The sequence below is a fragment of the Scyliorhinus torazame genome, chromosome 3 (assembly GCF_047496885.1).
Source record: "Scyliorhinus torazame isolate Kashiwa2021f chromosome 3, sScyTor2.1, whole genome shotgun sequence".
In the NCBI taxonomy this organism is placed as follows: Eukaryota; Metazoa; Chordata; class Chondrichthyes; order Carcharhiniformes; family Scyliorhinidae; genus Scyliorhinus; species Scyliorhinus torazame.
Window position 1 is genome coordinate 31,806,525 of NC_092709.1, and position 23,745 is coordinate 31,830,269.

The 23,745-nt window shown below is 49.6% G+C and overlaps 1 protein-coding gene across 3 annotated transcripts in view; it reads right to left on the minus strand.

Moving 5' to 3' along the window:
* The window catches only part of LOC140408394 (uncharacterized), a 219,392-nt gene that overhangs the window by 117,101 nt on the left and 78,546 nt on the right, over positions 1-23,745 (minus strand). For all 3 annotated transcript variants that reach the window (XR_011940099.1, XM_072495523.1, XM_072495522.1), the window contains exons 8-12: positions 18,556-18,685; positions 15,874-16,013; positions 11,284-12,858; positions 10,818-10,979; positions 10,625-10,735 (exon numbers count right to left, since the gene is read on the minus strand). Coding sequence is in view for 2 of the 3 variants with exons in the window: in XM_072495523.1 (XP_072351624.1) it covers positions 10,625-10,735; positions 10,818-10,979; positions 11,284-12,858; positions 15,874-16,013; positions 18,556-18,685 (2,118 nt within the window). In the remaining variant the exon portion in view is untranslated. The remainder of the gene's footprint in view (positions 1-10,624; positions 10,736-10,817; positions 10,980-11,283; positions 12,859-15,873; positions 16,014-18,555; positions 18,686-23,745) is intronic.

A 23,745-nucleotide genomic window follows, 5' to 3' on the forward strand; every position in this document is an offset into this window, starting at 1 on the left:
ATGCAACCGTGCTGTCCCTCCAATTTAAAGCTATTTGTGGTCTTTGTGAACATTACGCTAACCGTTCTAAAATTAGCAACACAAAGAACACCACAGGATCATGGTTTCAGCAGCAGCTGACTCAAGGTAGCGATGGAGAGGAGTTGCAGAGTGTTATGTTCTTTGTTGTAGCTGCAAACAGAAAGAATCAGGGGTGGCACACGTTGAGTTCGTATAACATAGTGCAAGTGGTTTATTTACACTTAGCACTGCTGCCTCACAGCGCCAGAGACCCGGGTGCAATTCCGGTCTTGGGTCACTGTCTGTGTGGAGCTTGTACATTCTCCCTGTGTCTGCGTGGGTTTCCTCCGGGTGCTCCAGTTTCCTCCCAGAGACTCAAGGTGTGCAGCTTAGGTGGTTTGGCCGTGATAAATTGCCCCTTAATGTCCAGGGGTGTGCAGGTTATGGGGTTATGGGGATAGGGTGGGGTGGACGAGAAATGGACATGGGTAGTCTAGGAAGTGGTTTTCATGACAGCCAGAATATGAGTGGAATTTTGACAGCCCATAGAACAGGCACACCTGTCACCCAGAGTTACTGTGAGAGGCTTGGTCCATTTTAATCGTCTGGGCTCATGAAAATCGATATGACAGGCTGCTTGCCTGCAACCCGCAGTGTAGTGACACTAGAAATAATGCACAGAATTAATAATACTCCAACTTTTAGTAAGAATAATTTATAGTTGCCAGTCTTGACTCACTCGTACCTGTGAATCAGACGATTGTGGGTTCAAGTTTCGCTCCTAAACACTGAGTATAAAAGCCTCCCTGCCAAGAATCCAACCATGCAGGGGCCTCCGATAACCTGGCAGACTACCCCCCTCCCTTAACTATGCAAGTCTGGATCCTGCCCATTGTAGGCAGGATTCAGATTGTGACGACTCACAAGATTGTGTTAGACCTCTCAGTGCATAATGACCCGTCGGGAATGCCGGAAGAGACCTCTCACGGGATTTACTGGCCACGACGTGTCCCGATTCCGGCAGGATGCGGCCAGTAAATCGCACCCCTTGCCTGAGTGAATGCTGCACTGTTTCCAGGCGGAGATTAAACTGAGACCCAGTCTGATCTCTCAGATGGATGTAAAAGATCCCGTGGCACTATTTGATGAGGACAAGGAGATTGTTCCCAACGTTCCAGACAATAGTGATCCCTCATACAGCCTCAGTTACCCCGACGATCAGGTTGTTATCACATTGAGGTTTATAGGGCTTGCCATGAGCTAACTGGCTGCTGCATTTCCTGCATTACAACAGTGACTACACTGCAAAAGCAATAGGCTGGCTACAAAGCCATTTTGGACATCCTGAGGTTGGGGAAGGTGCTATATAAATGTACGTTCCTTCTTCGTTTACTTAGTACATAACATATTTTTATCATTTCTCACTTTGGAAAGTGTTAAACTTTCTTCATCACATTTGTTTGCAACCCTGAGTTATTAGTGAATCTTCAGAAAGCAGCCATTACACCAGATACAAAATCCAACCAGAGTGCTCACAGTTACAAGTCCAGAACAGCATTTCTGTCAGACGCTAAGGCATGCAGCAAGTGGTAGAAGGGGACCAATTGGAGTGTGAACTGGAGAATGCAATGACAAAGCACCTTTTGCACCAGACTGGTAAGAAGTTACGAGGTTTAAGCCACATCAGCATTTGCAACTGACTATCAATCACCAAAATAATCTATATGGAAATTTCTCCTGTTTGATATCTGTTCAAAAATTGTAATTGCCTCCATCAAGATGTCTTCAGTTTTCAACAGGTAGAGGAAAGCACAAATCTTCCTCTGATGATCAGCTTCCTTTTCATCTTTGCCGGAATACTAAAGGTGAAGTAAAATGCAGCAGTCGAACATTGTTGAAAAATAGTGACAATGAATGGGGTCAGAAAGGGATTTTGAGATGTATTTTGGAGGCCACGATTGCACAACTGGTTCTAAATTCAAAAATTAATTCAACTTCAAAAAGCGAATGCCTTTCTTTCTGAAAAACCTAATGGTTCCTGATTTTGAAAAATGCTTCCAAGTACAATATTACGATTATGTTGGATTCATAGAATCATAGAATTTACAGTGCAGAAGGAGGCCATTCAGCCCATCGAGTCTGCATCGGCCCTTGGAAAGAGCACCCCATTTAAGCCCACACTTCAAACCTATCTCCATAACCCAGTAACCCCACCCAACCTTTTTGGACACTAAGGGGCAATTTAGCATGGCCAATCCACCTAACCTGCACATCTTTGGACTGTGGGAGGAAACTGGAGCACCCAGAGAAAACCCACGCAGACACGGGGAGAATGTGCAGACTCCACACAGACAGTGACCCAAGCCAGGAATCGAACCTGGGACCCTGGAGCTGTGAAGCACCAGTGCTAACTACTGTGCTACCGTGCTGCCCTTCTGGTGGCTTGAATACCACATTCAAAATTGTGGCTCTGTGATTGACAGTATTATTGATTCGACTTGCTGCATCTGCCTTGTTTTTCATCACATTGTATCATGCAGTGAGACGATCCATATTTTTGCTCCGTTCATCTCCAGCAGTGAGTTGATCTTTCAATTGGGAGTTTTCTCTCTGTTCAGATCTATTTTAACCTCACATTATAAAGTACTTGCGCATCAGTACACTCCGCTTCAGATTTCATGCATGGACAAGCTTAAACAACTTCAGTCAGGAGTAAAACGTCTTCAAACCATTGTGCTCAGCCAGCAATAGTGACAATTGTCTAAATTCATTCAAACACATGCTCAAGATGCTCTGTCGCCTGACCCAACCTCTTAATCCAGTCGAGGCAATGGCAATCTTTTGGAATCTAATCAACTGGTGGTTTCTAGTCCAAAGCAACTGAAGAAATCACAGTCATCACTCAAAGTGCTTCTGTGTGTAATATTGTGTGTTATGGCATCATCTATACTTCAGATCCTATGGAGATCAATCCAATTGTTCAAAGAAGCATGAGTATCTGAGTCAAAGATGATGGTAGCAAAATCCTTTTGCCACTAAACTACATTTTTTTCATTAAATTGATCAATTGTAAGGCCTTCCCTTTTCTGTACACAAGAAATTGGTAATAGCCAAGATCTAAGAAAAGATAAAACCAGGAAGGTTAGGCATAGGTCGAAGTTCTCCTCCCATGATGCACTGGGGGAGGATGTTCAATCTTGGGTACTATTAAAAGAGTTTGTAGTTCCCACTGCTGGAAGAGATCATAATTACAAATGCGGCCCGGTCTTCTGCCCGAAGTCAGGTCTGATCCACAGCGCTGCGGTCTCCGCCAAAGGTAAGGCAAAGAGGCAGGACCCGAGTCGACCACAGCCAGAATGGGGATGGGGGATTGAACACTGCACTGTTGGCACCAATTTGATTCATACTAGCGGCCATTCAGCCAACTGGGTGAACGACCTCCAACCCACCAAGGCGTACGAGTTGACAGGGAAGCGTGCACTTTTACATGCATGTTGTAGCTTGGAGCTATGAAAAGTGACGGTAGTGGCTCCGATTCTCTTTCCATCACATGACTGACCAGGAATTCTTCCGCCTCGAATGTCTCCCACTCCGGCAATTGGGGCATGTTGGTAAGATTTTGCAGATTGACACTGAACCTGTTTGGCCAAGTTATGAACACCCTGTCCTTGGCCATCAAGTCCTGGAGTGGAACTTGAACCCCAAACTTCTGGTTCTGAGGCAGAGACACTATTAGTGCACATCAAGACCTGTTCTGTTACACCAATGGTCACATGAATGTAACCGCGAGGTAAATGCATTCTCAAAAATGTGTAAATTATTGCAGAGTATTCAATTTGCACACTACAACCTGCTGTATTAAAGAATACTTGACGGTTCTCCTTTTATTTATCTAGGCTGTATAACTGAACTTGAATACAAAGCAAAAAATTTGAGCCTGGAATGACAACTTGTAGATTACTAAACAAAGACATCTAGAAAGTAGAGTAAATGAACCACAAATCAAAGTAATCATACGACATCGATCAAAAACCCCTGTTAACGAACATTTAGTATCAGACAATATAAACCAAAGGTAACGTAGGGACTGTCAAATATCAAACAAAGGAACAGCATTGTGCTGCTGACAGCATTATTTTTATTTTCTTATTCTTTCATGGTTTTCAGTGTCACTGGCAAGGTCAGTATTTACTGCCCTTCCCTAATTGCCCCTTGAGAAGGTGATAGTGAGCCGCAGTCCATGTGGCATTCACAGTGCTGCTAGGGAGGTTTTAACCCAGTGAAAATGAAGGAACGGCGATATTACTCCAAGTCAAGATGGTGCGTGGCTTGGAGGGGAAGTTGCAGGTGCGGGTTTCTCATGTGTCTGCTGCCCTTCTTCTAAAGGGGAGAGTTAGGTGATGATTCATCATGTGGGCTGTCGATACAATTCCCACCATTCCCTTAATGCCATTTGAGGGTTGGGGGTGGGGGGGGGGGGGGGGGGGGGGGGCTTGCTTTTTGCACACTTTCAGTTTCACTCACAGTGACCCATGGTTTTTTTCCTTCTTTTTAATAAATTTAGAGTACCCAATTAATTTTTTCCAATTAAGGGGCAATTTAGCGTGGCCAATCCACCTAGCCTGCACACCTTTGAGTTGTGGGGCCAAAACTCACGCAGACACGGGGAGAATGTGCAAACTCTACACGGACAGTGACCCAGGGCCGGGATCGAACCCAGGACCTCGGTGCCGTGAGGCAGCATTGCTAACCACTGTGCCACTGTGCTACCCCCATGGGTCACCCATGTTAATGGCGTTACATTAATGTAAGTCGTTGGTGTTGATCTCTGTTGGAATTTTCTGATGGAACGTAAGTGCAGCCAAAGCACTTCCAGGGAAGGGACAAGGAAAGGTTGGTAAGGTCCGGATGACTGTCATCCCAAGCTGCTGGCATGCAGAACACATTTTGTAGCCTGTTTAACATTGTTGCTATGTAAGGCCTGTGAGCAGGAAATTTGCCTTTCTCGATAAGAAAAGGATGGACAATCAAAATAATTAACCCAACCCCAGTCTCTGGATTATCATTGGTGTGTGAGACGAGTAATTAATATTCACTCATGACAATAGGGGTTTTTCCACAGTAACTTCATTGAAGCCTACTTGTGACAATAAGCGATTTTCATTTCATTTCATGAAATAAAGTCACACCGAGCCTAACAACATGATTCTCAGCAGAAGGCACTATCACTACGATAACTGGCTCCTACAAACAGGAGGGAAGATCTGCAGGGAGTGGTGTCACCGTGAGTGAGGTTTTACTACAATGGAAGATTAATGGCATTTTTAATTGAAGTCTTATTTTGCCTGACAAATGCATTTTTAGAAAATGCTTGCTTCTTTTTCATGTTGCAATCCAGCAACGTGTATTTATATGACTTTATATAAATAGGGCACTATTTGTTACAAGTTTCCAGTGCACTGAGTAGGTTAGCTGCCAAAACCACAAAAACTTTGGTTTCATCCTACTGTTTATACAGATTGAGTTTATGTCAGCAGGGTTAGGAAGTAGAGGTGTTATAGTTGGCCTCTGGGGTAAGAAAGGGAAAAATCTGCCGGCATTTCCATTTTGCATTATCCAGCAACTCCTGCACGAAGCATATTTGTGCGCACTGGGTGATTACAGAATTGGGCTGTCATGTCCCCTCACCCTAGATGACCAGGCGTAGCCATGGCAATGGCTACTTGAATGATGTACCACAGAGTGGCTGAGGCCAGTCGAACTTTAAAGAGTGGGGATGGAAGAAACTTCAAAGAGAAAATAGGCAAGAACAGACTTTAAAGCAAAGACTTCTGGTCTAAAATTTTGATTCTCAAACAGCAGAGATGGTCCAACAGTCGCTGTTTCATTCTCAGTCAGTCTGAGTTAGATCACTCCCTCCAACGCGAGAGTGGTCTCTGGTCCGTCATTTTCAGTCAGCAGTAGTGCATAGCGACAACTAGCGGGTTGGGAATGGTCCTACTCTTGAGTCAATCTGCTTGAATCAAAGCAAATTAGCACTACTCCTCACAGCACCAGGGACTCGGGTTCAATTCTGGCCTTGGTGACTGTCTGTGAGGAGTTTGCACTTTCTCCCCGAATCTGCATGGGTTTCCTCCGGGTGCTTTGATTTCCTCTCAAGATGTGCAGGTTAGATGGGTTTAGTGGGGTTGCAGGGATAGGGCGGCTAGGCCTAGGTGGGGTGCTCTTTCAGACTCAATGGGCCGAATGGCCTCCATTTTGCACTGTAGGAGTTCTATGATTTCGTTCAACTGAACCTGGCCTGTCATTAACAGCAACAAGACGTCCATGATTCAAAAGATCACACAGTCCCGCTCAGAGAGACTAGCTGTGGCCATAAGAAGATCATAAGCAAAAGTAGGCCATTCGGTCTATCGAGTCTGCTCCACCATTCAATGAGATCATGGCTGATCTGAGATGACAATCCTCAACTCCACTCTCCTGATTTATCCCCATAAAGCTTTATTCCTTGAACGTACTTAATGACCCAGCCTCCACAGTCCTCTGCGATTCCAATGACACACTACCGACTGGGAGAAGAAATACCTCCTCGTCCCTGTCTTAAATGGACGACCCCATATTCTGAGATTATGCCCTCTGGTCCAACACTCGCCCACAAGGGGAAACAATCTCTCAGCATCTACCCTGTTAAGCCTGCTGTGAATTCTATATGTCTCAAGAAGGTCTCCTCTCATTCTTCAAAACTCCTCGAGTCCACTCCCAATCTACTCGACTTCTCCTCATAAGAAAATCTCTCCACACCTGGGATCAACCGAATGCATCTTCTCTGGGCTGCCTCCAATGCAAGAAGGCTCGGCATTTGAGAAAATTAAATTGTGAAGGTGTATTTTAAGAACAAAGGCGAGGGCCGGGATTCTCCGATCCCGCGACCAAGTTCTGGCGCCAGCGTCAAAAGCGGCGCGAACCACTCCGGCGTCGACGGGCCGCCAGGCCCGGGTATGCATCCCTTCCTAGGGGGCTAGTACGGCGCCGGAGTGGTGTCTGCTGCTCCGGCGCTCGGAAGCCAGCGCGTCACGGCCGGCGCAGGTCCGCGCATGCACGCCACGGCCGGCGTGAGTCCGCGCATGCGTGAGGGTTCCCGTCTCCGCGCCGGCCCCCGGGCAAAATGGCGGAGCCCTACAGGGGTCTGGTGCGGAGGAACATAGGCCCCCACAGAACTAGCCCGCCCGCCGATCAGTAGGCCCCGATCGCAGGCCAGGCCACCGTGGAGGCCCTCTCCCCGGAGTCGGATCCCCCCCGCCCCCCACCAGGACTGCCCCCGCAGCCAGAACTCCGAGGTCCCGCCGGGTGGGAGGATACGTAAGCTATGCCGTCGGGACTCGGCCGAACTCGGCGGGCACTCGACCCATCGAGGCACAGAGAATCGCCGGGTGGGCCGCTTTCAACGACTGGCGTGGCGGCGATCCCATGGGCGCACGAGAATTGGCGCCAGAGAATCGGCAGGCCAGCATCGGAGTGGTGTGGCGCGATTCTCCGACCTGGTGCGTGGTCGGAGAATCCTGGCCTGGGAGTTTCCTCTAAGTTGGAGGTGTGTTGTAAATACTGCTTGTACAAGGAAGGTTTCTGTCCTCTTCCACCTTACAGCAGGAGGAAGTTCCCAGTTCAGGCTTGGATTACTTTGTATTACTGTGGTGCTTGTCCCTTTAAGGGCAACACAGCAGAGCAAGGGTCACCTGGCCTGGGGGGCCAATCGGGAATCAGAGTGGGTAATCACCCCAGGGGTTGCAGTCCTCTCTTAGACACGTAGGGAGACATGAGGCTGTTTTTTTCTTATTGATAAATCCTTTTAGTATTCACAAATGAAGTCTATGAAAGTGCATCTTTACATTTGGCGATGAGGATAAAATGACCATGACACTGCCTCTGGCCTGACACCAGTGAATATCCTGGGCGCGATTCTCTGAAATGGAGACAGAGTGTTCGCGCCGTCGTGAACGCCGTCAAGGTTCACGACGGCGTGAAACAGCCCCTATCCTGACCGATTCAGGGCCCGAAAATGGGCGAGGAGCGGCGCCGCGTCATTTACGCGCGCAGGCCTTGGCCCCGCGTAAGGGCGGCGCCACATACATGACGCGGCTGGCGCCGCATAACTGGCGCCAACCCGCGCATGCGTGGTTGCTGACCTCCCCGAGTCCGCCCCGCAAGAAGATGTCCGACGGATCTTGCAGGGCTGCGGAAAAAAGGAGGTCCTCCTTCAGAGAGGCCGGCCCGACGATCGGTGGGCACCGATCGCGGGCCAGGCCCCATTTGAGGCCCCCCCCGGTGCAGAATCCCATCCCCCCCGCAGGCCGCCCCCCCCCAGCGTTCCCGCGCTGTTCCCGCCAGCAGCGACCAGGTGCGGATGGCGCCGGGGGGAACCCGCCGTTTTGGGCAGGCCGCTCGGCCCATCCGGCACTGAGAATCGCGGGGGTACCGGTGAATCACCATTTTGGCTGTCTCGGGCGATTCACTGGACGGCGGGGCGCAAAACGCGATTGTGCCAATCTGGTCGCTTCCGTGAATCGCGGGAGGGCGTCGGACCGGCGTCGCGGGAAAATTTGGCGACCCAGGCGATTCTCTGAAACAGCGCGGGAGCAGAGAATCGCGCCCCCTGTTTTAATCAAAGCCTGAAAACAAAGTGCTCGCCAGAATGCATCTCTTTGGGCAGATAGACCCATTTGAGATATTGTCAGACCCTGAGTAATGTCGAATCTGAAAAGATGGACAGTTACAAGATGTTCAGTGCATTAAATAAGCTGAAAGGCAGACGTAGAAAAATAAACCTGTAAAATTGGCCAGCAGGGTCAAAGGTTTTAAAAGGAAATGGGCCAATTAAAAGAACATGAGAAGAGGGCATGTGGCATTGGCAGCGAGAAGAACTGTGGCGTCAAATTTAAAAATAAGGAATTTGGATAGAAGGCAAAGAATTGCTGCAGTTAAAAAAGGTTCACAAGCTTAAAAAAAAGGATGGCACAAGGAAGCGGTGCTGCAGATTTAAATGGCTATGAGCCTCAAGGAAGAGGCAATGGAAGACCTCACAAGAGGCAACAAGTACCTCAAAGAGGAAGAAACAAAGACCTCAAAGAATACCCCAGAAAGTGGGAAAAAGACCCCAGAAAGAGGACACTTAAAGTCAGCAAATAAAACTTGTGTTAGCTTCTCTTGGACATTCTCAGATTTGGGGCGCAATCTAACAGCTACGTCACGCCCCAAGGAGCGCGACTTGGCCGGTAGATCCTGGGTGAAGCCTCCCCTAGATTACCCGACAGCAAGGATGCCTCAGGGGATCAACCAAATTCCCGTGAGGCGTCGGGATCAGGAACCCACCCACATTGGGCGGGACCAAGTCGCTCTTGCGTAAATAGGCCTCAAACCTACTTAAGGCCTACTTACCCGGTATCTACTGGCCTCCCAGCTTCCTCAGGAAGGCCGCAGTCGGGTGCTGTTCAGTACTGGTGGAACGGCACCCAGGCGGTCTCCCAGGCCACCGGTGGCCCTTCGGTGGCCAGGAATAGTGCAGGGTTGCACCCTGGCTGTTCCCCTGGAATGTGAGCAGCTTGGCACTACCCAGCTAGCACCATGGCACTGCCATCCTGGCAGGAGCACTTTCAAGGTGCCAGGATGGCAGTGCAAGGATTCCAGGATGCCAGGGTGGCACTGTCAAGGCTCAGGAGCCGAGGGGGGGGGGCCATGCCCATCAAAGGGGGTGGAGGAGGTATTAAGGGTGGGGGCGGTGTAGGGCAGGTAAGAAGGGCCCTCCATGAGGTTGGGGGGGCCTGATGAGGGGGGCCCCAGGGACCCCATAGCAACGTGTCTTCACTTGGGGGAGGTGTGGGGTAATGCCCATGTGTGTGGGGTGATATTGCCCATGGGTGGGGGGTGTGGGGGACCCACAAGCTCACTTAGAGATCTGGGCACCCTTTAGAAATGGCAGCCCGATCTCAGAGTTCAGCTCCCCAGTGCTGAAAAAAATTCTAACAGCGGGATCCAACGACCACAGGGCAGCATGGCCAATAAAAGCTGGGAGAACCAGCTGCCAAGTTCTACCCAACCCGCAACGCTCCGCAAGATCTAACGCAATCTCGCGAGATGTGGCAGTGTAAATCTTGCCTATTGTGTGCGCGATCACTTTTTAGCAAATCATATTACAGCGAGGCAGCTAGTCTCACTTTAATGTGCAGATTCCCAAAGTAACCAAGGCATTGGGATCTATCCCTTTTGCCTTGAAAACCTCGGGCATCCGCCATTCAGGACTGGTCCCCACAAATGGGGACAAGACGCAACAGCGCTCATGGGGGTCTCCCAGGGGATTGTGGCCTCCAGATGTTTGCCCCTTGTGCAAGGTGGTACCCTAGCACTGGCAGCCTGGCACTGGCACCCTGGCACTTCCAGCCTGGCACTGCCAATGTACCCAGGTGGTGCTAGCAGGGACACTGTCAGGCAGTCTTCAGTCATTCATTATGATCATGGCTGATCATCCAACTCAATAGCCTAATCCTGCTTTTCCCCCCCACATCTCTTGATCCCCTAAGTGCTATATTCTTAACAATAGACTAAGCAGACTGCTAAAATGGTGCAGACATACCTCAGCTTTCATCTTGCCCAGTTCATCTTGTTTGGACCTCAGCTCAAATTCTGCTCTTTCAAGTAGTTTCTCAAGTGAACTGTTCCTTTCTGTTGAAGTCATCTGCAGCATCTGACGTTTATTAAGAAAAGTATTTTACAAAGTGGAACAGGTCAAGAAGGTGATGGAAGACAAATAACAAATATTTGATTACCTCAGTCACAGGTTCCTCATCAGACCTCCCCTTCCCTGGGAAATCGTGCTCTTCGTGTTTTAATTGTAAGTCACGCGTTGCAGACTTCTCCTCAGCATCGGTTAGTTTTCCATGGAGGATTTCATAATCCAACTTTAGATTTTTCAGGGATTCGTCCTTTTCCTTCAAGTCGACGCAGGTTGAGCAATTAATAACACAGGTTAATTTATGGTGGCAAGACATGTTTTTAACTAACCATCAAATCAGAATTTTATGTTTTTGTACAAAATAATCACAAATTTAAAATAATTGATATTGGAAAAATAGACTGATTTAGGAGTAGGAACTGCAGCATAGCAATTTTAATAAAAATTATGAAGTTTAAAAAGGAATCCTGTATTAGACATTTGTAATTATCTAAGATCCCCCCCCCCCCCCCGCCCCCCCCCCCCCCCCCCCGCCCGACACACACACACATTTCCTTTACCTTAACAATACTTTCCAACAACTTAATTTTGTCAGAGTAACTAATGACCTCCAAAGTCACATCATTCGCCACTGCATTTCCAGTTTCGTCAACAAGGTATTTTTGGCCTTCCACCTTCTTTTCGGACCCCGAGCTCTGGTAGTCATTATATCCTTCAGTGTGTTTCCCTCCTGATGGCTCTGCCAAAACATTAAATCCAACCTTTTGTTCCATGAGACTCAAGGTTTGTTCCACTCCGCACATTCTTTCAGCCTTGAGCATCATCATCCTGTCATCTTCTTGGGAAGTACCTTCTTGTAATAAACGATCACTCCGTCGCAGTAGAGTTTCCTTCAGTTCGTCTTGCTCGGTTATTTCACCTGCTCCCTGGGCTTTCAACTCTTGAACTAGATACTTTTTCAAATTCATCAAGTTGGTGTTTTCACTTTCTAAACTATTTAGTTTGTCCTGTGCGGCACCGTTCTCAGTGTGGTGCTTCTCCACTTCAATTTCCAGTTTCCCAACCTTTGCTAAAAGATCTTCTTTCTCTCTGGTTAACTGATGCACAGTTTGGTGAATTACATGCGTCTCCTCAGTCTCCAACTTGTTAAGCAGACGTTTGTTTTCTTTCACCAGCCTTCCTATTTCACCTTTCATTCCCCTCACCGTGTTGGTTTGATCCTTGGATTCCAACTCTGTTGCTCTTTTCTTCAGTATCTCATTCTGTGTGCTCAAAGTTTCGACAGCCTTATGACACTCCACTAACCTCTGTGCATTTTCTTTCTGCATACAACTAATTGTGTCTTCCAACTTAGTCTTCTCTCCTTTCAGCTTGGAAATTCTCTCAAAACACTCCTCACTCTTCGCTTTAAAGTCTGCCTCCAGATCCCTTTGGTTGGCTTCCAGTTTTGCCATCCCATTTAGCAGCTCTTTATTCCGCTTCTCCAAAACTTCATTTTCTTTCCTCAAGTTATTTTTCATTGACTCTTTCTCCTGTACCTTTTCTTTTGTTATTTCCTCAAGCTTCCGAGATAAATGGCTCACTTCGCTATTTGCGACTGACAATTCGTCTTCTAATTTACACTTCTCTTCGGCTGCCTTAAGTAACTGGTTGTCCCTGCACTGCAACTGCTGACCTACTTCTGCCTTCTCCGTCTGAAGTTGTTGAATTTCAGTCTCAAAGCGTGCAATGGTTTCAGTCAATGCCTTTGGGTCTGCGCTAGTAAGATCTGCGTTCATGTTAAAATGTGTCTTCAGCAGCGCACACACATCTCTGTCACTGTCAGGGCAATCGCCAATCATGTTTACAGGCAGGCACCTTGACTTTTCTTTCATGACTTCCTGACTCACAAGCTCTAATTGGTCAGATTGTGACTCATTGTTCGTGGCGTCCCCAAGAACAGAAGCTTCACTGAGCATTCCCTTGACAACGGTCTGGTAGTCTCCACATTTTCTGGTCTCTTGAGCTGTCTGGTTGATCTCTTGTTTTTCAACTGTGGATGATGATAGGTCATAACTTGGCACGTGTCCTACTTCATGGTCCAGCAACATGGCCAGTTCCTTTTGTGTCGCAGGGCTCTGAAGGGTTGCTCTGACCTGAGGTTAAGATTATGACAAATTATGCACTGCTCTGCATAAGTACACAAATTAAATATACAGCAGATTTTAGATATTAAAGCAAACATAATTATACAGAACAATAATGAGATTCAAATGGATCTATAATGGTAGTACTCAGTTTTTGGCTGACCACACTGTTTTGATTGCTCGTTTTAAGGGGTACAGATGTTGGTGGATTTATGTGCAGGCAGCGCCTGGCACAAGCAGAGGCACATGAGGGCCTGCAGAGGGTTGGAGGTGGCGCACATGTGGATGCGATAGTTGGTGGTAGCTACGATGGGGTAGGAGGAGATGGTGCAAAATAAAAATATCGGACAGCAAGGGGAGACCAACAACAAAGTTACCCTGGCTTGAGAGATTGTTTCCACAAGGGATGGGATTGATGGGAGCGATGAAAAAAATGGAATGGGGATGGCATGAGAGGGATTGCACGGGAAGAATGGAGGAGGTGATGGCATTAGTTAAGTGGGCAAAAAGGCTAAGATAATTATTTGATACAACCTATTATTTAAAGGTTAGTCTTCCATGCTAAAAAGTAAGATTTGCTCGGTTTGAATGAAAATACTTGAGAAAACCTGCCAGTGAATACATTAGTGTTGATTCTATAGACAAAGATGATGAAAACAGTCTGTATCCTTTGATGCACAATCAATTAAACTCAAGACGAAGTGATTTCATAACTGAAGGCTTTAATCAACTAGATCTCTTTCCCCAGCAGCTTCGATACAGAAAGTGAAGGCTGCTGGGACGCCACCGTTTCTTATACTCCGCCTGTCAGGGCGGAGCTACGTACAACAGCCAATGATAGACTCCTGGGTCTAACCAATGGTCATCAGCCTCTTAGGTACCGCAATACCTGGTACTACCACATCCTTCAGAGTTTCTAAACTGTCTAACTCCATTGAACATTGCAGGCCTTGGCGCTGCAAGCCGGGAATCACGCGGCTCAATGCGTTCACTATGGGACTTTGTTCCCATTTAAATCACGCCCTAAATGTTGTCGCTGGGACTGAATTACATGCGATTTGCATTCCTATTGGTGCCGCTATTCATGCAAATGGGTCAGCAATCTGACGGCACGAATTCAGAGCAATTCCCAGCCCACCGGGCATTCTAACGGTTGGGGTCGGAGTTAGCGCCAGAGAGTCTGGCAGCTGGAGCTTTTTAAGCGCTCTTCTTACCACACACTCACTGCAGGTACAAAGACGACTCACAGAACACCTACCCGCCAAGGTTGGGAGTCCGAGGTGGACCCACAGCTCCATGCCAGTGAGGAGCGAAGGGACATCCTCCACCCAGGGTGGGCCACACACTCAAGCCTGCCATTCTGATCACCACCTGGGAGGAGGTGGCAGAGGCAGTCAGCACTGCCAGTCTCACCAGGAGAAGTCAAGTGGTGATCCGGAGGGAAGAGGACCAGGGAGGGCTCCAAAGGCCACTGTGCAGGTGTCCTCTGGTTGAGGTGAGCTCTGCTGATCATCTGCTTCCTCTACAATGGGGCAGTGCTTCGGAGAAGTGCCAATATCTGGTGGGTCCCTGATTGCGCTTAGCCACGCCCATCCCCTTGATGATGCAGCAGGGGTATGAGGGTGTCCAGAGTGGCAGCTTGGATGGGCTCCCAGGTGACCAGGGGCCTTCTGAGCATTCAAAGGACACAGTCAGCATTCAGCAGCGAGAGCAGCCAGGAGCCTGTAAATAGAACCAAAGGAGTGGGTTTAAAAGACAGACTGCAGCAATGGTGGTCTGAGCCAGACCACCCCGATAAGGAGGGGGACACTCCGAGTCCATGGATTTGACACCAAGTCGCTCCCTGCTACTGCCCCCGGCCTGGGTACCCAGCCCCCAGTAAGCCAAACATTTTTTAACAGATTTTCAATATTTTCCAGCCTCCTGCTCCCCCTCTGCAGCCAGTCCCCATTTGTAAACACTTGCAGTAATTTGCACCCGTGAGACCTCTACCGAAGAGGGGCGGAACATGCAGACGGGCGGAGAATGACATATCTGACCCACTAATCACATTGAATGGCGTGCAAATGCCGGTTTTCTATGCCTCCACTGACACGGGGCGCAAACTCTGTTTTTGTGGCCGGGGGGGATCCAGAACATTGTTCCGGAATCGGTGCCGGGCGCGAACATCGATTTGCGCATGACGCCCGATTCTTCGTCCAATCGTGTTTCACGTTTCCGGCTTTGCAAGGCAGAGAATCCAGCTCAAGGACGTTACCATGGAGCAAGGCCAGGAGTTAGGAAGCTTCTTTCTTAGAGGACAGGTGCTGAAATTATAACAGGTGGATCACAAGGAAATGCTGTTTTTTCTTGGAATATTAAGTCTGACAGAGGGAAGCCTGCTTCTTCAACTCAGGAGAAAATATTTCCCAATTAGACTTTCACATTTTACCACAAAGCTAAAAACTCTTGACAAAATTTGTATTTATATTCCTGGGCCTGTTTTAATACCCGGACAGCTTTATCCAGAGTGAGAAATGTTGAATCTGTTGAAGTATTTGGCAAAAGAATAAGTAGAAGTCTAGCACTTCAAGAAGTACTGTTGCAAAAAAAATTATGTGACCCCAAATGTCTTATATACCATTTCCTATTCATTATTTTACAGTGATGGGACATTCCTACATTTAAAACGGTTTAGAAAATGCTGCTGACATTAATGTGAAATATGTCAGTGCTGGACGTTTCTTCATTTATTCAGCCTCATGCACCCCCAGGTCAGATTCAGAAAGCATATTTAGTTGTAGAGTAAAGCCTTTCCAGCTGTATGTGTTGTCCTCCACCTTAAAAGAATGAACAATTCGCAGGGCATGAGAGCCAATTGTTCCACTTTCCATTTTTAAATGAAAACCGGAGTAAACCATGATGTAGAAATGCAGCCTGTCTTTAAAATATCTATACCACATTATAGAGACACTAAAAATGATACAATAAGCGCAAATCATTCAGCTACATTTATGTGCGTGTGCCTTGGGAGTTGTTCCTCACCTTCTCCACATCCCCAGTCCTAAGAACCTGCATTAGATCTGCCAATGTGCAAGAGTTTGCTTCAAGCAGTGGCACAATACGTCCTTCCTTCACTGCCTCAGACAGCTTGGGGCAACCGCAGACACTTTCAGAAGCCAGTTCTATTGAGAAGCACATATTTGTTAGTTTGGTCATATTATGTGTTTCATTTTGTACCTCCCCGCCCCCCCTTCCCACCAAACTGATAAGAAATGGTCATACTTTCTTGATCAATTGAATTCAGGGGAAGCCTGAGTTAATTATGTGAAAATATTGTTGTTGAGATAAATTTAGCTTATGAGAAATTAAATCTATGGAACATACTGGTCGCCGCATTATAGGAAGGATGTGGAAGCATTGGAAAGGGTGCAGAGGAGATTTACCAGAATGTTGCCTGGTATGGAGGGAAGATCTTATGAGGAAAGGCTGAGGGACTTGAGGCTGTTTTTGTTAGAGAGAAGGTTAAGAGGTGACTTAATTGAGGCATACAAGATGATCAGAGGATTGGATAGGGTGGACAGTGAGAGCCTTTTTCCTCGGATGGTGATGTCTAGCATGAGGGGACATAGCTTTAAATTGAGGGGAGATAAATATAAGACAGATGTCAGAGGTAGGTCCTTTACTCAGAGAGTAGTAAGGGTGTGGAATGCCCTGCCTGCAACAGTAGTAGACTCGTCAACACTAAGGGCATTCAAATGGTCATTAGATAGACATATGGACGATAACGGAATAGTGTAGATGGGCTTTGGAGTAGTTTCACAGGTCGGCGCAACATCGAGGGCCGAAGGGCCTGTACTGCGCTGTAATGTTCTCTGTTCTATGTTCTATATGTATTCTGGGAATGTCAATTCGATCCAGTGAAGTCATTTTTCTTGCATTCCACATCAACCTCAGACAAAAAGTAAAGTAAAGTCACCACAGTCCTAGATGATGTTAGGCTGCTTTCCCCTTTGAGGAGGAGAGCAGACTGGCAGTGATCTAGCCTGAGGATCACCATATCCCAGGTGAGGGGCAAGGTTGAGAAGACAGGGCCTTCATGAATAACCTCAGCCGTCACAGGATTTGAACCTGCGCTGCTGGCCTCGCTCTGCATCACAAACCAGCTGTCCAGCCAACTGAGCTAAGGTGGAGTCTTCTCTTTTCCGTCAAGTTAGGACTCAGCTTGACGTGCAGAGAGTAGATATCAAACACAGAGGAAGAGAATTGTCTTCCTGTGTTTGGCACAACTAGTTTCAAAGATTTGTTATAGTCACTGCAGGATGCAGGCCACTAACAGGAACAGTATGGTATGCTCTGTACATCCTGTGATGTTAGAAGGAGTTTTATAAAGTAGGCATACATTACATACAAAAAGAACAAATTCTTTGTTGACAAGTAGACGTGTTTCATAAGAACGTTCATCTTTTGGAAGGCCGAAACACATGTGAGCGCTTGTGTGAGACTGTGATATCCAGGTGACACACAAAAGACATTTCATTATTATGACTCCTGAATCATGTTATTTCATAACTATATATTTGATCAGTGAGGGAAATCTTAACTGTACGGGATGCAGGGTCCATTCAAGAGACTGGTGACCCAAGAGACCATTTAATGTCCTCCCAAAACTTGCAACACACGTACACTGGGGAAAACGTTAGACGCATTGGAAGGTTCATTGCTTAACAATAAAAATAAATTGCATTCATAACAAAAACAACTTTGAAAATACTTTATGCAGTACAGTTTATAATTTTGAAAGAGGAAATAAATTTGTAAGCTCTCTGAAGAAAGCAGTCATTTGTTATTTTTATTCCTGCATCTAGTGGTGCACAAGGCAGACTTTGATTTGTTCCCATAGCGAGATTTTTCCTAGAACAGGTCGCTCGCATGTCACCAGAGACTTATAGCTTGAGGTGTGCCACTCTGCACCGAGCATGGGCGACCAGGAGTTTCTCCCACTCTTACCGCTTGCCATTGGCATGTATTGGAAACATTTTGCAGGTTGAAACTCAATCCATTGGCTCGTTATGAACACACCTTCCTTGGCAATCAAGTCCTAGGGTCAGACTCGAATTTGAAGCTTCTGGCTCAGAGGCAGGGACACTCCACTGAGCCACAAGTCCTCGCTGAACAGAAGAGTAAGCTCACTTAATAAACTGCTGGCAAGATGTGAAATGGATTTACTGATTGATCCGCAACAGTTAAAGGACCAGCTAATGTTTTACTGCAAAACCCAATCTTACCAAATAGTTGTGTCATTGACAATATGGCAGACATTGATTAAGATGAGGCAGCACGGCGGCAGAGTAGTTGGCACTGCTGCCTCACAGCGCCAGGAACCCGGGTTCAATTCCAGCCTTGGGTCACTGGCTGTGTGAAGTTAGCACATTCTCCCCACGGCTGCATGGGTTTTATCCGGGTGCTCCGGTTCCCTCCCTCCCAGTCCAAAGATGGGCAAGTCAGGTGGATTGGCCATGTTAAATTGCCCCTTAGTGTCCAAAAAGATGTGTAGGTTAGATTAAGGGGTTAATGGGACAGGGCGGGGTCGTGAGCTTGGGTGAAGTACTCTTTCAGAGGGTTGGTGCAGACTCGATGGGCCGAATGGTCTCTTTCTGGCTCTGTAGGGATTCTATGATTCTATAAGCTTTACTAATGGCAGTAATATTGTGTACAACGCCCTACTTGCAATGATCATGGCCTCTTGAACACACTGTCCGATGGAGGGTGTTTGAGTGTTCTTGTTCCGAGCTGAATCCAACACAGCTGTCCACTTGTTCTGCAATAACTCTTCTCGAAACAAAATGTCTCCATTCTAATTGGACACAAAATATATGAAGTTGGAGCAGAAGCCTTCAAAAAGAGGGCATCTATACTTGACTGAAAAAAGGGTTTAAAAAATGAGCATATATCTACATAATTAATATCCCTGTCACACATTAAAGGTAGCTTTCTCCTTCATATTTGGGCAGTAAACAATGAGAGTAGATCATCGGCCAATTACAGAACCGACTGAATTTTTGTTTCCATTGGAAATTAAATCAGGCAAGTAATCCACTCTACTGCACAAGTAGTGAAGAAGATAATTACCCTCTTTGTATCTGAAGGTGGCAGATTAAACCTGTCTGCGCAAAGAAAATAATCAAGTTTGTACTTCTGGACTCAAATAACCGTTGTTAAGTGATTCACTCTACGACAGATTGGGTAAGCTACTAATCAGGGATAAGGACCACACCCAAAGCAAAATCAGAACTGTTGCTCAATCTTCTAACTGGGCAGCCAATCATATAACCCAGATTATTATTTTCTAACCGGTTTCAGGTGTCAAATAGATTGTTTTAACACGTTATTGGGATGTGGACGTCACTAGCAAGCCCTATTCCCACTTGCTCAAGATGGTGGTATTGAGCCTCTTCTTGAACATCTGCAGTCCATGTGATCCCATAGTGCCCTGAGTAAGGAGTTCCAGGATTTTGGCACAATGATAATGAAGGAATGCAATACATGCCCAAGTCAGCATGATGTGACAATGGAAGGGGGTTTTCTGATCATGTCCACTGAATGCAGCTTTGGACAGAGTGTGGGAGGTTGGGGAGCAGAAGGAGTTCAATGAAGAGGAGAGGGAGGCACTCCTTTACTTTTCTATTTATTACACGCTGTGTGAATTAGCTTCTGATGTTCTACAGGGGAGGTGGTGAGCTGTTGGTGAGTATCTGGTATACGTCCAGTAAGTGCTCAAAGTCTATTTTCTGAAGTTTTAAATTTGTCCTTCAGTTTGTGATGAGATGAATTAATATTTAAAAGAAAATAAATAATTGAATGAAGTAATTAAGTAATTAGTTAAAGATGGTAAGTATGGCAGGACAGGTGATGTGTCAATGCGGCACGGTGGCTCAGTGGTTCGCACTGCTGCCTCACAGCTACAGGGTTCCGGGTTCAATTCCCACCTCAGGTGACTGTCTGTGTGGAGTTTGCACTTTCTCCCAGTGTCTGCGTGGGTATGTGGGAGCTCATGGATACTGGTGTTATCCGGGGCAAGCATGTCTGCAGTAAGCATCTGAGGCTTGAGGAGCTTCAGCTCAGTCATTGAACTGGAGGCTGAGCTGCAGACACTGCGATAGATCAGGGAGGGAGAGAGTTATCTGGACACTTTGTTTAAGGAGGCAGTCACACCCCTTAGGAAAGAATCTTCCGGTTTCGAAAGTGGTCAGAGACAAGGGGCGAAATTCTCCGTTATCGGCGGAAAGTCCACCGATCGGCGCAAAAAACGGCGCAAACCCGACTTGCGTCACGTCGGAAAAATGGGTTGATAGTCTCCGGCCCGAAATGGGCTAGCAGCGACGTAACGGGATCCGCGCTTGCGCAGTGGTTCACGCCGTGCAGCGTCATACGCGCCGCACGGCGTGACAGCTCATAAGGCCGCGCTGCTCCCCCCCACCCGACCGGAACACCCGACCGCAACACCCGACTGGATGGCTGGCCGCCGCTCAGCCCCGAGGTTCGAGTCACGCGATGTGGAGGCGCTCCTGGACGCGGTGGAGCAGAGGAGGGACGCCCTGTATCCCGGGCATGGCCGCAGAGTTGCCCCACGCCACAGCCGGCGTCTGTGGAGGGAAGTGGCAGAGGCTGCCACCACTGTGGCCCTGACACCACGGACAGGCACCCAGTGCCACAAGAAGGTGAACGACCTCATCAGAGCAGGCAGGGTGAGCCTCCCCCATATCCCCCCCTCCCCCATATCCCCCCCTCCCCCATATCCCCCCCCCCATATCCCCAAGTGAATCCAGCCCTAACCTTAACCTCTGCAATGCACGCGCAACCGATGGCGTGCATTCATATACCTGCCTAACAGTGCTGCCTTTTACCCCTGCCACCCCCCCCCCCCCCCCCCCCCACAGGAGAAGTGCGCACACAACAATAGGGAGCATGTGAGGACTGGAGGAGGCCCCCGCTGATGAGAGGCCACTGACCGAACACCAGGAAAGGGCCCTGGAACTGGCTGGCGGACCTGAGGACCGGGAGGTTGCTGATGCAGAGGTCGGGGGCGTAGTAGCAAGTGAGCCACCGACAGCCTGTCCCCATATCCCCCCTCCCCTATATCCCCCTCCCCCGTATCACCTGATCACTGCCTGACGTTTAACCATGCATGCTTCATTGTGTATCGCAGGACCAAACGTCCAGGCACCCATCCCCGCAGATGCAGACCGCCCGCAGGATGCCCCTCGGAGGCCACGGGAGACGGAGAGACCCGGACTCTCCAGCATGCGACACCCGCAGGATGCCCCTCGGAGACCATGGGAGACGGAGAGGCCCGCACCCTCCAGCATGCGACACCCGACCCAGAGACAAGCGAAGAGGGTGACGGGCGGCTTGCGGCGGCTGCGCTCGCAGGTTGAGGAGTCCACCCGCGTCCAGGAGCTGGGAGTGGTGCCGGTCATGCGTGCCACCCAGGCCGACACTGCACGGGTGGCGTCCGCGGTGGAGGCAATGGGTGCGACGGTGTCAGACATGGGGAACGGTTTGCGAGGCCTGGGGCTTTCCGTGCAGGCGGCGTCTGTGGCCCAGGAAATGGCTGCCCTCTCACAGGAGGCCATGAGCCAGTGCCAGCGCCAGATGGCAGAGGCGCTCAACGCCATAGCCCAGTCTCAGCAGGCCATGGCCCAGTCTCTGCAGGCCATGGCCCAGTCTCTGCAGGCCATGGCCCAGTCTCTGCAGGCCATGGCCCAGTCTCTGCAGGCCATCGCTGAGGGCATCGGCGCCAGTGGCCATGTGCGAGCCGGCGTCGCACTGTCACAGACAGGGTTTGCCAACCCCCTGGGCTCCATGGCTGCAAACCTGCAGACCCCTGTCGATACCAGCACGGGCCTCCAGGACTGGCAGCGCCAGATGTCGGGGGGGCGTCGGATGGCCAGTCCGTTCGCATCCCCCACCCATGTAGAGGCCTGGGGGCCATCGGGCACCCCGAGGGTGGAGGAGGTGGTGTGGTCCGTCCCGGCTCCCTCTGTAGGGGAGGTCCCGGTACACCGCGACACCTCGGACTCCCCCCCCCCCCCCTTCCGTCCCAGGTGCATCGGGTGGGCAACGGGCAGGACAGGCTGGCAGCTCGCCATCCCAGTCGCCCGGGCCGCAGCCTGGCCCATCTAGGCCAGGACGCCCCAGGAAACGGCCGCCAAAGGGATCCAGTGTCAGAGGGCAGGAATCACAGGAGTCCACCTCCAGTTCTGCTGTACCGTCTGGGGAACCACGTAGACGTAGTCAAAGGGCCCGTAAGGCCAAACAATTAGACACTGAGTAAGTTGGCACGGTTGCAGGGCACAGATGAGTTTTAGGGGCTAGGGCACGTGCATGAACTCCTTTGGTTATTAAAGTCAATGTTACACCTACAGAAGCTGCCTTTGTGCTCTGTCCAAAGTGTGCGGGGATGTCATGTACGTTGAGCGCAAGTGTGTGTGTGAGGGGTGGTCTTACCTCAGCCCCAGGTGAGTCTGCCCCCTTCCCCCTGGGCCGCCATCAACATCCCCCGGGCAGAGGACGGGACCGTGCGCTGCAGTGTCACAGCCGCATGCAGGGATGGTCCGGGTGGATGGTGGTACTGTGGCCATGGGTCAGACATAGTCCAACGATGTAGAGCCAGGAGCTCACCGCAGGGCGGGTTGTCATCATCCTCCATGGCCTGCGATAGACACACGTCCACCCGCAACTGGGTGAGCCCGGCCCATTGTGCCGCAGGTGTATCGGCAATGGGGGGGGGGGGGTGGTGTGCATGCGGGTGGGGTGGGTGGGGTTGGGGAGGGGGGTGAGGGTGCTGGGTGGGTGGATGGGTGGGGGGTGTGGGTGGTCGGCTGTTGCCATGGTGTGCGGTCTGTGGCCATACTACCCGATTCCCACGCCCATCTAGTCAGTGAAGCGGGCGTCTATCAGTCTGTCCCGTGTCCGCTGGGCCAGCCGGTAACGGTGGACAGCCACCCGCCTGTGTCTACCCCATCTGCCCTGACCATTACCCCCATCCCCCTCATCTGGGGAGGACTGCGCCTCTTCCTGCTGCTCCTCCACTCCGCCCTCCTCTGCCTGCGGCACATCGCCCCTCTGTTGGGCTATGTTGTGCAGGACGCAGCACACCACAATGATGTGGCCGACCCTATCTGACCGATACTGGAGGGCGCCCCCAGAGAGGTCCAGGCACCTGAAACGTATCTTCAGCACGCCAAAGCACCTCTCTATCACTCCCCTTGTCGCTACATGGGCATCATTGTAGCGGTTCTCCGCCTCATTGCGTGACCTCCGTATAGGCGTCATCAGCCACGATCGCAATGGGTAGCCCCTGTCGCCCAGCAACCAGCCCCTCAGCCGGGGATGGCATCCCTCGTACATGCCGGGGATGGATGACCGCGACAACACGAATGAGTCGTGTACACTGCCTGGGTGACGGGCGCAGACGTGCAGGATCATCATGCGGTGGTCGCAGACCACCTGTATGTTCATCGAATAGGTCCCCTTCCTATTGGTGAACAGGGCCCTGTTATCTGCAGGTGGCCGCATGGCGGCGTGCATCCCATCGATCGCGCCCTGGACCATGGGGAACCCGGCCACGGCAGAGAAGCCCACGGCCCGGGCATCTTGGCTGGCCCGGTCCACGGGGAAGCGGCTGTAGCGGTGCGCCATGGCATAGAGGGCATCTGTCACTGCCCGGATGCACCGGTGCACCGATGTCTGCGATATGCTGGACAGGTCCCCACTCGGTGCCTGGAATGACCCCGTTGCATAAAAGTTCAGGGCCACCGTAACCTTGACGGACACGGGGAGAGGGTGTCCCCCGCCAGTGCCACACGGTGACAGGTGTGCCAGCAGGTGGCAGATGTGTGCCACGGTTTCCCA